The sequence below is a fragment of the Amblyomma maculatum genome, chromosome 6 (genome assembly GCF_055883805.1).
Source record: "Amblyomma maculatum isolate TAMU_Amacu chromosome 6, ASM5588380v1, whole genome shotgun sequence".
NCBI classification, from domain to species: domain Eukaryota; kingdom Metazoa; phylum Arthropoda; class Arachnida; order Ixodida; family Ixodidae; genus Amblyomma; species Amblyomma maculatum.
In genome coordinates this window covers 13,246,421-13,260,394 of record NC_139349.1, presented here as the reverse complement: position 1 = coordinate 13,260,394, position 13,974 = coordinate 13,246,421, and the positions used below count along the sequence as shown (strand labels likewise).

At 45.9% G+C, this 13,974-nt stretch overlaps 1 protein-coding gene across 1 annotated transcript in view; it reads left to right on the top strand.

Annotated features, from left to right (window-relative positions):
- LOC146185118 (uncharacterized) overlaps window positions 1–13,348 on the top strand; it is a 22,656-nt gene extending 9,308 nt beyond the window's left edge. Inside the window, exons 6-10 of the mRNA XM_084605879.1 lie at window positions 3,065–3,165; window positions 6,668–6,774; window positions 7,686–7,786; window positions 10,951–11,039; window positions 12,239–13,348. Of these exons, the coding sequence (XP_084462005.1) occupies window positions 3,065–3,165; window positions 6,668–6,774; window positions 7,686–7,786; window positions 10,951–11,039; window positions 12,239–12,415 (575 nt within the window). The 3' untranslated portion in view covers window positions 12,416–13,348. The remainder of the gene's footprint in view (window positions 1–3,064; window positions 3,166–6,667; window positions 6,775–7,685; window positions 7,787–10,950; window positions 11,040–12,238) is intronic.
- Window positions 13,349–13,974: the final 626 nt, after the last annotated feature.

The following is a 13,974-nucleotide window of genomic DNA, read 5'->3' as shown; positions in this document are numbered from 1 at the left end:
GGAGAATCAGTAACATGGATCCTCAGTATAGTGGTGACGCGCGCAACGACGTTTCGTCTTCTGACAATCGCTGATCGTCGCGCAAAGGATCACCGACGTCAGAACAATCACCTAGAACACTCATTAGTGACTGAGAAATGCGCGATATGTACATTACAATTGCTGTACAGCCTAGAAACAACCCCAAGTGTTACAACCTGTTTACTTCGCATTCGGAAACTATTGACAGCCGACAGAATATAGTGGCACCCTCCTTTAAACTTTTATCAATTTGATCGCTTCGCGGCAAAGATAAAGGGACAATCTCAGTAGGCAGGCAAAACCTTTTTACGTGACTAAATTATTTTTTTTTTCTTAAAGGGCAACTCCGGCGCTTTTTCTACCGTGCTTGGTTAATGATTGATTGATATTGCTGATGGCTTGGTCATCACAGTACCCGATTAAATGTTTTACAACACGCAAGCAATAATTTTAAATAAGCAAAAAGCTTCAATGAAAATTGCAACTCCCGCGCGGTGCCCGGAAAGCACTGCTTTGAGTGACGTCACATGTGACGACACAGGCGTGCAGCCGAGACGCATCCACCCGCTGCCGTTCTGTCGAGGTGTGAACGTCAGTCGCTGTTCGTACGGCACCATGTGAAACCTGTATACGGTGTGATGTCGGTGAGTCGCCCTATATGTCATCGCGCAGTGACAGCTAGAACACCTCATTCAAATGCGATTTAAAAAAAAAAGAAAGCCATTAATGTACTCACAAACCCCGATGTAAGTGGCTGGCATATAGGTGTGAAGGCAGCAGATCGAATACAAATTTCCTTTTTTGTTGTTGTTGTTGTTGTTGTTGATACTGACCCCAGATCCACCTCGCTGCGAGGGAGATTATGTCCCACGCATCAATAACCCTGCCAAATGTAAAATGTAATTTCATTCTCACCGAATGATATTTGTTCAATTTAATGCAATTTTTCTGTGAGCTGCTTCATGACCGAAGCACAGAATTTTGTAGGCCTTCGATTTGTTGCGAAAATGATTGCGCTCTGAGCGAAAACAGCTTCCAAATTCATGTTGACGTCTTACATGCCATACGTAACCAACCTACTGATCACGGCTATCTATTATGAAGTTCAGCGACGGCGTCAGCGTCTGTTTACGGAAAGTGCGCCGAGCCCGTGTGCAAACTCTTAAAGCCCACGGGCTGGCCATGCAGTTTCAACTACGTACTTTTTGCACACTAAACCAAGTTTCAAGAGGAACAAGTCTTATAGGCATTGCCTATAGCGTGACGTCCGACAGATACAACCTTCGAAAGCACGCGCCCAACGGCTCAGCATTGTAGCCCTGTTCCGTCTTCGCAGGATCGTTTGCTCGGCGTAATATATGCTAAGCGGTACATCAAAATATGGCCGACCTCAACCGCATCAAGAAAGTAGGCGACAAATTCGCAACAGTTACCGCACTGAATGCAGCGAGACTACAGCAAAGATGCTCCCGCTAGAGGGGGGAACAACTGCGCTCTGGCCGTGCGCTGCGTCCTATGTATCGTCGCTGGGCCTAAACAGTTTCACACTAAAGCTGCAGCGGGCGGCATTGCGGAATTTATCTGCGCTATAGTAAATGATCTGTTCGTTGACCAGCCTTACTGTCAATCCAACTGTCTCAGAGCAAAATAAAGATGCAATTTCGGCGACGCCTTAGCAGCGGAGTAAGATCAAGTATGAGATCGGATGAGCTCAGCCATATATGGGCAACTGCGGGCTGCTGGCTGCGAGTCGGAATTCCCTTGTATCGCAGTTATCCCCAGAATTTCGTTGTAGATCAGCAATCCTCAGTAAGGGCTTTTTTACATTCATTTATCAAATCGCCCAATATTTAAGAAGTCAACAAAATTTAGCATTCATTTCCTGCTGACGGTGGCTGTAAACAGCCGTGACGGCACCGACGGACTGTGGCAGGCGGTTTATCCTATGTCGCGTGCGGAAGGATCGTCGATGCAGATCCGATTTCAACCATCCCCTAGTACTCGCGGAGTCAAATCAGCCAAACTCCTGTATCAGAACACTCTGTTGCAGCAGTCTCGCGTGAAATGTTCCGAGCATACATGCGTTCTCAGGTAGAGGAGGCGCCGGATCACACGGTTAAATTTGTCGCGAAGTTTGTTTGTTTGTTTGTTTGTTTTTTCGAGAAATCGGTGGTAAATCAGTGATTTGTTTTTATAGAATAACTCGTGCAGCCAACAACTCAACGCTAGCTACCACCCATGGCTGCAAAGGAATCCATTAAAGTGTGAGCTGAAACTACAAAACGGTGATACCACGATCTGATCTATATATGCTGTTTGCAAGCAAGCTGTCAGCCGTGTCTGCGTCATGCCAGGCTGTTTCTGAGTGGCGCCACCGTCGCCCTGCCCCGTGCCAGTAGCACCTCAGGATCGTACAGGCGACGCAGCACCGAATAAGCCGCACCCAGTAGTGCCGCTGCATTGTCGCCGTCGTCTGCTCGAGAACCTCTGTACGACTGTGACGTCATCAAGCACAGTGCTGGCCGTAAAAATTTCCTTTCTGTCGGCGCGAGTCGCGGGTCCCGGAGCGCTATCTATAAAATTACTTTGCGAGAAAATTAAAGCGTCCTCAACTGTGCTTTTTGGAACACGTAATCTTGACGTTGAGAAGAACGTCTGATGCAAACTTTGTTGATATCTGTTGTGAGCATCGAAAAATCGCCGTAGTTACCGTTTAAAGTGTACACGTGCAGGATCGTCTAATTTTAGGGGAAACAGGCGAGCTTGCGGCCGCTCTCTTCAAACCGTCATTACGCCTCACGCGGCCACACAGTGAAGCTCAGTATCAAGCCATGCGAATTATCGCCTCCAAGTCTGTCAATGCGGGCTCGACTTTGCTTTGATATATGCTGCTGTATTAGAAACAAAGGCGCTCTGAAAAGAGCGGCCACTCCTTCACATATTCATCCTAAGTCTGGACTACCATGTATGTACGTGTTTAAAAGAAACAGATAAATACGGCAAGATGCAGATCCCTTGTACGTTATTTTTCCGGCCAATGCAGAACCAAACCCTCCCTGCGACGTCACCGTGCGAACCCTGGGCTGGTCGGTTGTGCGACTCAACTGGAAAATCTGGCCGCATACGAGGCACGACGGCTTCCAGGTACTCCTCGATTCGCCTCCTAAATTTCCCTCTAGCAACAGTGCAGCTTGGTTAGGGAAGCCTGATACGCACATGATAGACATGAATGCTAAGCGACAGAAAAGTGATTCGGAAATGCTGGCCGGCCATTCTCTAGACACCCGCCTTGGTGGTTTGATGGAGGCGAGACGTAAAAGGTCCGTGTGTTGCGCGATGTCGGTACACGTTGAATATATCCTAATAGTTCTGTAGCCCTTCCTATCTCGTACGTAGCCCTCCACTAAGGCACCTCATCCTTTCTTCTCTCACTTCCTCCCTTTTCCTCGACGTGTGTGGTTCAGGTATCCATCGAGTAATCACATACTGCACATTTCCTTCGCTAAAAAAAAAAAGACAATTTTAAGCATCTTTTCTAAATACAGATATGGCACTGAAAACCTCATGTTGTAAGACATATACGGCGATCGGTGCAATAGCTTTACTACCGTTGAGGGCCCTTGAGGTTCTAATAAATAAATAAATGAATAAATAAATAAATAAATAAATAAATAAATAAATAAATAAATAAATAAATAAATAAATAAATAAATAAATAAATAAATAAATAAATAAATAAATAAATAAATAAATAAATAAATAAATAAATAAATAAATAAATAAATAAATAAATAAATAAATAAATAAATAAATAAATAAATAAATAAATAAATAAATAAATAAATAAATAAATAAATAAATAAATAAATAAATAAATAAATAAATAAATAAATAAATAAATAAATAAATAAATAAATGAGGCTGGGAAGGGGCCATCCTGACTGCTAGAATCAGTCGTGTCTAAGCGCCAAGGAATGCCACCAACCGCCCACTCCCCCATAAAAATTATCACGAATGAATAGGTGTGTCACAGCAACAAATACAACCTAGCGACTGCGAAAAAAACTTATGCCCCCTCCCCTCCCCTCCCCACCCCTCAACCACCCTTCACTCCCAACCCTTCCTAATTCTATTTTTCAGTGTTCGCCTGATAAACAGCCGCTGTCGAAATGACACTCGCATGTAATGGTTACCTTGCAGGGAGTACAATAGTAGAATCAGCGTCAGGAACGTCTGGTACAGAATTTAAGCCCAGTGAAGCACCTGGATGGAACAAATGAATTATAAAAAAACACCATGCGCGAAGAAACATTTCGAGCATACAAAGCATAAATCATAACGTTATGGCCAAAAACCGACTCCTTAAACAGTCTACACCATTTCAAAACATTTGGCAGGCGGCAAAGGAATGAGCACCGAGTCATGAGTTGCGCCTACGTGTGGTCTCCTTATCGCGGAAAACAGCCGGACTGGGTTGGCGGAAGAATGTGTCTTGCAACCACATCAGGCGCTAAACTTCTTACTTCAACTTCGACTCGCAGGGCACGTCAAACCCTGCGAGTCCTCTGCCGCAAATTAAAAAAAAAAAAGGCTGAAAAGAGGAGGACATCTGCCGTCTTGTATGTGCTTTCATCATTGTCAAGGTGACTTAGGTCATCCCTTACTTGCAGCTTTACAACGGCGAGAAAATCAAGATCGAGGACCTCATTCTACACGTCTACAAAATCGCACTAGGCCTCCTATATATAACTCCTGTACTGAAAGACTCATACAGCTAGGCTTGCACAATGCACTAGACTGAAAGCAGCCCAATGGTGATCGCAGGAGCAAAGATTAGCCGGAGGAGCTTCGGCAAGGCGACTCTAAGCAGACTCGGCGAAAACTAGCTACTTCTAATCACGAACATTCGCGCTATCCGGAAAGCGGGAGAGAATAAACTTTATTGGTTGATGGAATGCGTGGGTGGTATCCTCATTCCAGAATTCCAATGGCTTGGGCTTCCTCCCGGGCCCTAGTAAGCGGCTTGCGCTGCTCAGAAACCCGTGTGGGCCAACTCCGCCTCCCGCACCGTTTGTCTGAGTGCTCGAGTTTTATATTTCTTTAATTGTTGTTTGCAATTCTATATCATGTGAATGTTGTCAAAGACTTCTCGACATGCGGTGCATGTGTTGTTATTGAATTTTTCGGGCCAGAATTCGGGGTGCTTTTCTAGGTTTGGGACGGTCCTAGCCAGGCTACTGCCTCCTGTCTGCTCAGTGTTTGTGTGGTTCTGCGTTTCGTTTCCTCTCTAATTTGAAGTATTCAATTAGTTCCCGTGTATGAGAGGGGTTGGCGACTTTGGGGCAGCTGCTGCGAGGACCCGGAAAGTATGCCCTCGGGTTATCTTGTCAGCCGCCCCGTGGCCGTTGATTCCCTCGTGTGCCGGTATCCACATAACTGTGTATTTCAAGTTGCCAATCTTGTTTTCCTACTCCATTATGTGGTGTGCCTCATTGCATACTTGTCCCAGGTGGAAGGCTCGACAGGCCTTTTGGGAATCATTCAGTATTATGTGTTTCCTTCCTTGGTTGTTGGTGCGTTTAATTGAAAGGGCGATTGCAATTTCTTTGACATCTTATTCTGTATCGTTGTTGGCCTGAACCGTTGAGCTGGTCACATCGCTTCCGTTGTATTCAATTCGATGGCTACCGCCGTTTTTCTTCTCTAATAGGGACTGCCGTCTGCATGATCCGGAGGATAGCAAACAGGAACGGGGGTTAAAAAAAAGGACGCCATCCCGAGAGATTTTAGACAGGCGCTAACAGTAAAAGATTTAAAGATAAAACATGCACCCTGCCTACCCCAAAAGGTGACGAAAGGCCAGAGCTCAAGCTCTGCTAGGGAAGTGTGGAGGTCGACAAGAGTACTATACGTTGACGTGGCCGCCTGCAACAAAGATAGCAGTATGCGTACGCGATAGCCGCGATGCCGCGGTGACCGGAGAGGGCCTATCGGAAATAGCAGAAAAGGCAATGATCACCAACATTTATAGATATACTTGTATAAACGTTGGTGATCACCTTAGAGCTGACAAAATCTACCCCGCCGTTAACAATATTTTCATCGATGCAAAGTGAGCCTAAAAAAAAACATAAACTGAACTACGATATTACTGCCTCTGCCCTGTATCGAATCGACGTTTCCACAAGATGTCTCCACTGCGGCATCCCTCGTAGCCTGGGTCACGTTAGGACGTTAAATTCTACAACCAAGCCTTGCCTTCGTCGACAGCAAAATATTTTTGCGGGATCGTTTCCACTGCATTCACTTGCCGAAAAATATAAACTTCGATATCCGGTAGGTACAAATGCCGTTCCTCTTCATCAGTATTGATTTATTTATATTTATATATTTACTTCTTGGAATTTAAGCATTTGTGTCCACGCATTCGTCCCAGGCGTCCACAAAGTGCACTGTTTGTACACCTGAAATGCCTGCTCACGGTGTAGTCATAGCGAGAACAAGAGGTAGTTAACTCTCACTGCTAATGTGTAAAGCAAGATTTTCTTTTTCGTTCTTACTATGGCCCTCAGTATAGCTGAGGGGCTGAAAGCCGCAGTAGTGCCGCATGCTGTGCACTTCTGTTGGTGCTTCATTCATGCAACAGGTCAAGTGGTGCCGCACCGACAGCGCTCTTCCGCGTGCCTGCTCCATGCTGTACCTGCCCCGCAACGTGTCCTCCGTGGTCCTAATGGGACTCGTGCCCTTCCTCAGGTGAGGCAGGACAATACGCGCAACGCTGCGATGTTTAGAAGAAGGTTGCGTCGTTATCGGCTGCTGTACTAAAACAGAGAAATCCGGTTTCATTTCAAGCTTTTTGTTCTATTACTTGCTTTTGCACAGACTTATAGACTCAGCGAAGCTCGTCATAGCAGTTGCCACGTTAACCTGACATATTTGGTCAGCCTAAGAAACAGGTTGTTGGGACCTGTCGGAGGACCTCAGGGGGAGCTGAATTCTTTTCCTACTAACCATTGAGGTATCAAAACCAACAGTAGTAAACAATCATCTGTCGAAGCAGATTACAGCCAAGGAGAGAGAAACAGCGATACGCGTTGTAGACACAAGAGATGTGCCTACGAGGCTCGATTTGGGTAATTTCCTTTTCGCAATGAATTCTAGGAGCAAAATGTCTAGCGAAATTGAACGTGCCTGTGATTACAGACACAATCCCAAAACGAATTTCTTTTTTTAATGGCTGGCTTTTCCGTACTACTGCAGTACTTTGCGCCTAACAGAAGTTCGGTAACGGCATATACCTTCACTGCTCCACGCTCGTAGCTGCTTGAGAATACGTTGAATAGTATGGTTGTAAATATTACATTTAACAACTTCGGGCGGATGCAACACGTTTCTTCTTTTTTTTTTTTTACATAATCCTATTTCTATTTATTCGGCCGCTTTACTGAAAACCAGCTGTTCACCTTAGCTGGAGCGTCGCCTAACGTTTCCCAATAACATAAACCTGAAAATAATCGGAAATAGCATTGCAACTTAGAAGTTATACAGTGTCTTCGCAGCTAAGAATACTCCGAGCAGAGCACTTAGCACTCGAAACCTGTCCTACGCCAGAACCCAGGAGTATTTCATAGCGTCAAGGTGTGTTTTACGTTTGCCGCTTGCAGGTACACGTACAATTTGCGCACTTACCGAGGCGACCCCAACGGCTCGGACGTGCTCTTCAGTGTGCCTTCCCTGGCCTCCCGCAGAAATCGGCTCAGCTTTGGTGAGGCACTGTGCACCCCTCCCCTCTCCGTTTATGATCATGCATGAGTTTTTAATGAGAGTCAACTCGTGCGACTATATGTCTTTGCTGTAAAAAGTATAATCCGTAAAAATCCGGCCTAGAAAAGTATAGGCCGTTAAATGTATAATCAAGATTAAATGCACTCACAAAGCGAAAAAGGCCATTAAAAACAGAAACACGAAAACAACCAATGCCAAAAGACAGCTAAGAGCTAAATGATGAATTCAGGAATCCTTTTCTAAATATGAACTACCAACTAAGCCCATTGTTCCACGCTTGCAATTTTCTGGGTGCGTTTGACGCTCACTGCCTTTCTTCAACGCGTGAATCGGCGCCGAGTGTTTATTATTGCAAAAGCAATACTACTTTCACTTTCAAGCCTTTGCGGTACGACGGCGATGCACATGAAATCACCTTTCGCATGACCTCTGTGTGACGTCACGCCTCAAAGCTGGGCGACCAACTCGCGCCGTCCGTGAGAGACGGCGGTGCGCATGAACGGCGGCCTAACTCCCGCTCTCTCCGTCAGGAGCGCCGCAGGTGTTGTGACGTTATACAGCTGTATGTCAGTAGTATTGATAATGGCGGTGCATTTAGTTGATAATAATGATGAGAGCAAACGTAATGCACTGTATGCAGCACCAAAACTCCAGCTTTCGCATTTCTGCAGTGTAGATTCCACAGTGCTCTCAATTTTCTTTTCCTTTGTCAGCCAGTCACTCCCCACAATTTCGCTGCAGATCCCAGGCTACATTTTTAGTGCTTTTCTTTTCTCTTTTTATTTGGATGTAGTGTCATTTCCATAACTATAGCGAAGCAAAATAAACTCAGGCGGTCTCGGGCCGTCGCTTTTGCTGCTGCCGCGTTCAGTGCGCTCGAGTCGCAGGAAACATGTTCCGCTGGTTTGTCGCCCAACCACAGAGAAAGATACTCGTGTAAAGAGCGGACACTCGAGCCGTTTTGCGGCCGAGCGAGCATGGGTCTGACCACCCGCGAGGCGGCGTAGCGATGTGTGCTTCCACTTCACCTCAAAGATGGACAGCTTATCGTATATACACCGAGTTGCATCTAAGCATCCCATTTTCATATATATGTTGAAACGGCGCCGGTCATGTGCCGCCGGTTACGCCCACCTCCCCGCGCTTTTAAACGTGTCGCCTCGTTTTGCCGGTAACTTGTTTTCTTTTGTTTGCAAAAATGATTTCGGCGTTTCTTGAACTGAAAACGCTGTAAGCTAGTCGTTTGTTATACTGTGTGAACGTATCTTGCTCGTGTAACATAGCATGTGAGCCGTGACGCACTTTTTCCGTGCAGCCGCTGTTTGTTTTTGGGTCGTATTTTTCTGAAGAACATGTGCATTGCATCCAATGCGTAATTTTCTAAAAGTCACTAGCAGCACATACGGTTTAAAACAGAGCAAATTTATCAATGGTTCACCCGTACCATACCCCAAACATTTATCTGGTATTACAAGAACAGTTTATTGATCATTTGGGATCGTTTTCTGAATTATGTTTGCCTCACTGTATGTGCACAATGCTGATTCGTAAGCACCATTTTTACATGTTGCATTCCTTCTCATGGCCGAAAAATTCCCGTTGAGGTCGAAAAAGCACTGCTGCCTGTTCGTGACCGGCATTTTTAAGGACATCTGCTGCTATTAGTCACATACAGCAGGCTCCCTGTAATACTTTTGTCTCACGGGCAGCCAGTAGTTTATATCGCGATCATAGTATTCTGGTACTGATATGTATTCATTATGTTGTGTTTAAATTTCTGAAAAGCCTATTGGTCAAGGCTGATGTTGTAGAAATTCCGCGCGGGCTATATGTGCATCTTTTCCTCCTTAACTGTATGTAGCCATTCGCAACTACTTATAATTGTTCTCACAGGTGATGTTCCAGAGTAAAAACACGCAGTGGATATGCACAGTTTTTTTTCTTTGTGACACTATGCACCGTTCCTCTCTTCTTTTTTTTTTTCTTTCTTGTATTCTTTCTTTTTTTCTTCTTTGTCTTCGTAATATGGCGCATTTTATAAAGTGTGTGATCCAGTATTATTTCTATGGAATTCAAGATGTAAACAAGAAAAATAAACTTTTTTTATGAAGAACCATTGCCTCCTATTGTCTGCCACTGATAAAAGCGGCTCAATAACGGCAACGAAAAAATTAATAACAGCGGCGTTACTCCAACGTGCATGAACTAAGTCAGCCGCCCTTTGGTCCTTCGAGAAGCTTGGCGGTATTTCCAGTAAAAAGGTTTCTTTCCGCCACTTTATTACGTCTGTATGTACATGCTTAGCAAGAAGTATTAAAACCCTTGCGTTCCACTATAGACGATATAGTTGAATATTTTAATAGTCAAAGGAAGATCAGAATCGGAAGCATTGCAGTCGAAACCAAAACTGATACAGAGCAAAATCCCACTCCTAAAACCTCGGAGGACAAAATTAGTGGTTTAATCAGCCGCTCGGGGCGCTGCAGGCAGTGTAGTAGCTCGACCGAACGGCCCTGCGCTAGCGTCCGCTATTTGCGTAGTATGTTTCTCTATAGCCCAACTTCCTTTCCCGAGATCTGGGTAGCGGAGATGACGACCGTCCGGCATCGTACTACGTTCGTCTTTACCCGATTTGCCAATACAGCGAGATAATTGGTCGCGTTAATTAAATCAAGTAGCGTCATGAGCAGGCTTCTGCTAAAAACGTTATGGCGTCATCTCCCGTAAGTTTATTATAGATCCGTGGCGCGGGCCTGGAATCTTTATTTCAGTTCTTTTCAATAGGGCTCACCGAATTAAACGATCTCGCTCCCACTGCCTACGGGGTGCAGCGACCAATTTCGAACAGCCACACAAACAAAAGCGAAATGAAAAGGGTAAAATATAGTCTAAGAGCTTGCTCTACACGCGATCTGCGTGGCTTAAAATATTTGTCCAAATCATAGCCGGTCGATTGCCATTTTGCGCGCCATTACAATTTGATGCTCAGATGTTTTAGGTAGAATTAGAGGGGGAAATTTTTTCACCGCAGCTAACTGTCGATCTTCTTCCGCACTCATGGTGCAGGGGACCTTTACTGTCAAGTATATTATACATAACGGCGGTTTGTCCATGTCGGCAGTTAAAATTGTACTTCGCCTGCAGAGTTGTTCCTGTACACGGAGATGCTGGTGGTGTTCCTGCTGGCCGGAGCGCTCACCCTGGTGGCGCTGCTCACCATCGGTTTTATTCTGGTCAGTTACACTCTACACAGCATAAATCACATATTATGCCTCTCCTACCGTAAAATGGGCCAGATTTGCAAAAGGTATAGCCGGAGTCACCGTATCTTCGGATCAGAAGCTCTTGTTATCGAACGTATATCCAGAGCTTAGTGGGCTCTACTCAGGAACAATCCTTACAACCGTAAATCCGGGTCCTAATGTGTATACATCGGTTATGCCTTCCCAAATACAGCCCATTTTCAGAGAGAGGGAGTACACAGCTATGAACGCTAAATTTTCATGTCACCCCGATGTGCAGTCACGTCAAATGACTGGAGGTCAGAGCTGTGGCCTGTTTTATCAACAAGCACAAACTGTCATATCTCAACACGGGGCACTGAGGTTCGCAAGCATGCCTATAAGACCGTTCTCATTTTTGCAGCATAGGGGAAGACGGCAAAAAGAACCTTTGTTATGCGTGACCGCGCCGAGCGTCGAATTGTTGCCCTTAAGTTTATGGTTTATGCGGTTTAACGTCCCAAAGCGACTCAGTCCCTGGCAGACGCAGTAGTGGAGGGCTCCAAAGATTTCAACCACCTGGGTTTATTTAACGTGTCCTGACAACGCACAGCACACGGGAGCCTTGCTTTTCGCCTCCATCGAAACGCGGCCACCGCGGGTTGCCCTTAGGTGAATTGGGCATAAGGCATTTCTTTTTATCTCAGTTGCATTACCAACCATGGCTTGTATCATTTTTCTTTTATGTCAGCAACAAAAAAAAAAAAAAAACTGAGCCCTCCTCATACAGTTTGCTGAATTCCGCTAATACTGAAAAATGGACAGATCCCAGCAGGCCTACCCTCATTATCAGCCTCTTCATCAAACACCGCGCCACGCTTTGTCATCGTTCAATATACTCGATCTCGTAATTGTTCTTTGATAAGGGCACTATACGAATTCATTTTTCAGCTTTGTTCCCATACGCCTTTAGGCAACTTTCTTTTTCGTGCGAATTTAAGCAAACTCCTGAACAGCGGAATGGCGATGACGCCCTACAATCGCAGTTATGGGCTCAAGTATCGAATTTGTGTGTAACAGAAAAAACTACAATGCGCGCACGCCCGCATTCACGCAACCGCAGGGGTCTTGGCAACCGAGCTTTTGCAAGGTGCAAAAAATACGTGTGTTGGCTTATCTAGAATTTTATACCGGTGAGCTCTGTGGCGCAGATACGCGCATTGGGCCTGGTGAACTTTCTCGACGCGGAGCCTGACGAGCTGGCGGCCGAAGCGGCCGCAGTGCGCGATAACCAAGGCCAGGGCGACCACCGGCGACACGGGCCCGCCCGAAGACGCCGAGTGGCAGCGGCGGCCCTGCGTCGCATCGGGTCCAGGGGTGACAGCTGACCGCCACCCGACACTGCGCCCCCGCCGGCGGTTTCTCGGACCTTTAACCTTATTGTCGTTTTTGCACGGATAGTTTTATTTATTTTTTTCTTATACGCTTGAGCAGTCTAGGTCATCGAAGCACACACGTGCTCAGCGGTGGACCTAGCATACAGTAAAATACCGATGACCACTTATAAACTGTTAAATCTGTGTTTGAGATATTCTGTAGACGTCGACCATTTTAATACCTATATTTGAAATAGTTCGTTAAGGACGACATTTGCGCATATAATTTTTTTTTACCATATGCATCTAGACGCTGTGAAAGAATGCATAGAACGAATGTTACCTAGTAGTCTAGCTGGGCCGATTCAGAAACAAAATAGCTGCTGCAATATAAGTCTTGTTTAAACGACATGTGGCTATCATTGTAAAGCACGATTACAATCCGGAAGCAGTGGTTTCTAGGGCGACTATAGAAATGTCAAGAACTCGCGAGTGACAAAGTGTGCTTGTCAACGCTTCTGCATTTATTCGTGAACTCACGCCTGAGCTCAGTTTTGAATTTTTCATCTTTCATGTTTTGTGTTGAATTTTTCATCTCAATTTTTTTATCCGCTCTATTATGTGTGAACCTAAGCCGTTAAGGCAGCAGCACGTATGCGATACTGCCAAGATTCCGTGATAGACGGCTATAGACATGAAGCTCGTCTAACGAGGTTGACCTTACGAACTGAGCAATACCCTTTTCACCGCCTTTGTCAAAGTTACTTATTAACGCTGTCTACTCCCTCATATTGCTAGCATATAACCGTCGCTACCCATAAAAGTTCGAGCTTTCATTCTGTTCATGCAAAGGACACTTCCAAGGAGTCCTTGTTTCGCTCCAACACTTCAGAAAATAGCCCGTCATGGTGATTAGTCGAAACACGCCTGTCACTAGTCAATAAAAACTCGATGGCAGTGCCGTTTACTTGCTGTGCTGTTGTATGAGATTGCATGAAGGGCTCATGCTACTGAACTCCTTGTCAAGGGCTCAGAAGTGTGCTTGACACTATTGCAAAACCCATTGCAAAAGTTGGGACGCAGCATCAACTGTGTCAGGGACCCTCGCGTGCGAGCCGCCGAAACAGGGTCACAGTCGCTTCCGCTTCTGCGGGCGCGGAAGAAGCGTCGTGGCCTACAGAAGCAGAGGAACAAGAGGCAACGCTACGGCGCCGGTTGGCCGGCAGATCAAAGCATCTGCTGGGGTCTCTCAGCCCCGCGCCGCTCTCTCTAGCCGGACATTCGAGGCGTCCCCCGCGGCTGCTCGGAGCGTGGATCTCCACGGGCTCCAGATTAAGTTAAATTGGTTCACAGGAAGGGAAAGGCGCAGTAACTGTCACACTTGCTCTGTGGACACCCGAACCGCGCCGTAAGGAAGGGAGGAAGGTGGGAGTTAAAGTGGAAAGTGAGAAAGAGGAGCCGTAGTGGAGGGCTACGGAGTAATTTCGACCACCTGGGGATCTTTAACGTGCGCTGACAGCGCACAGCACACGACGCCTCTTCGTTTCGCCTCCATCGAAACGCAGCCGCCG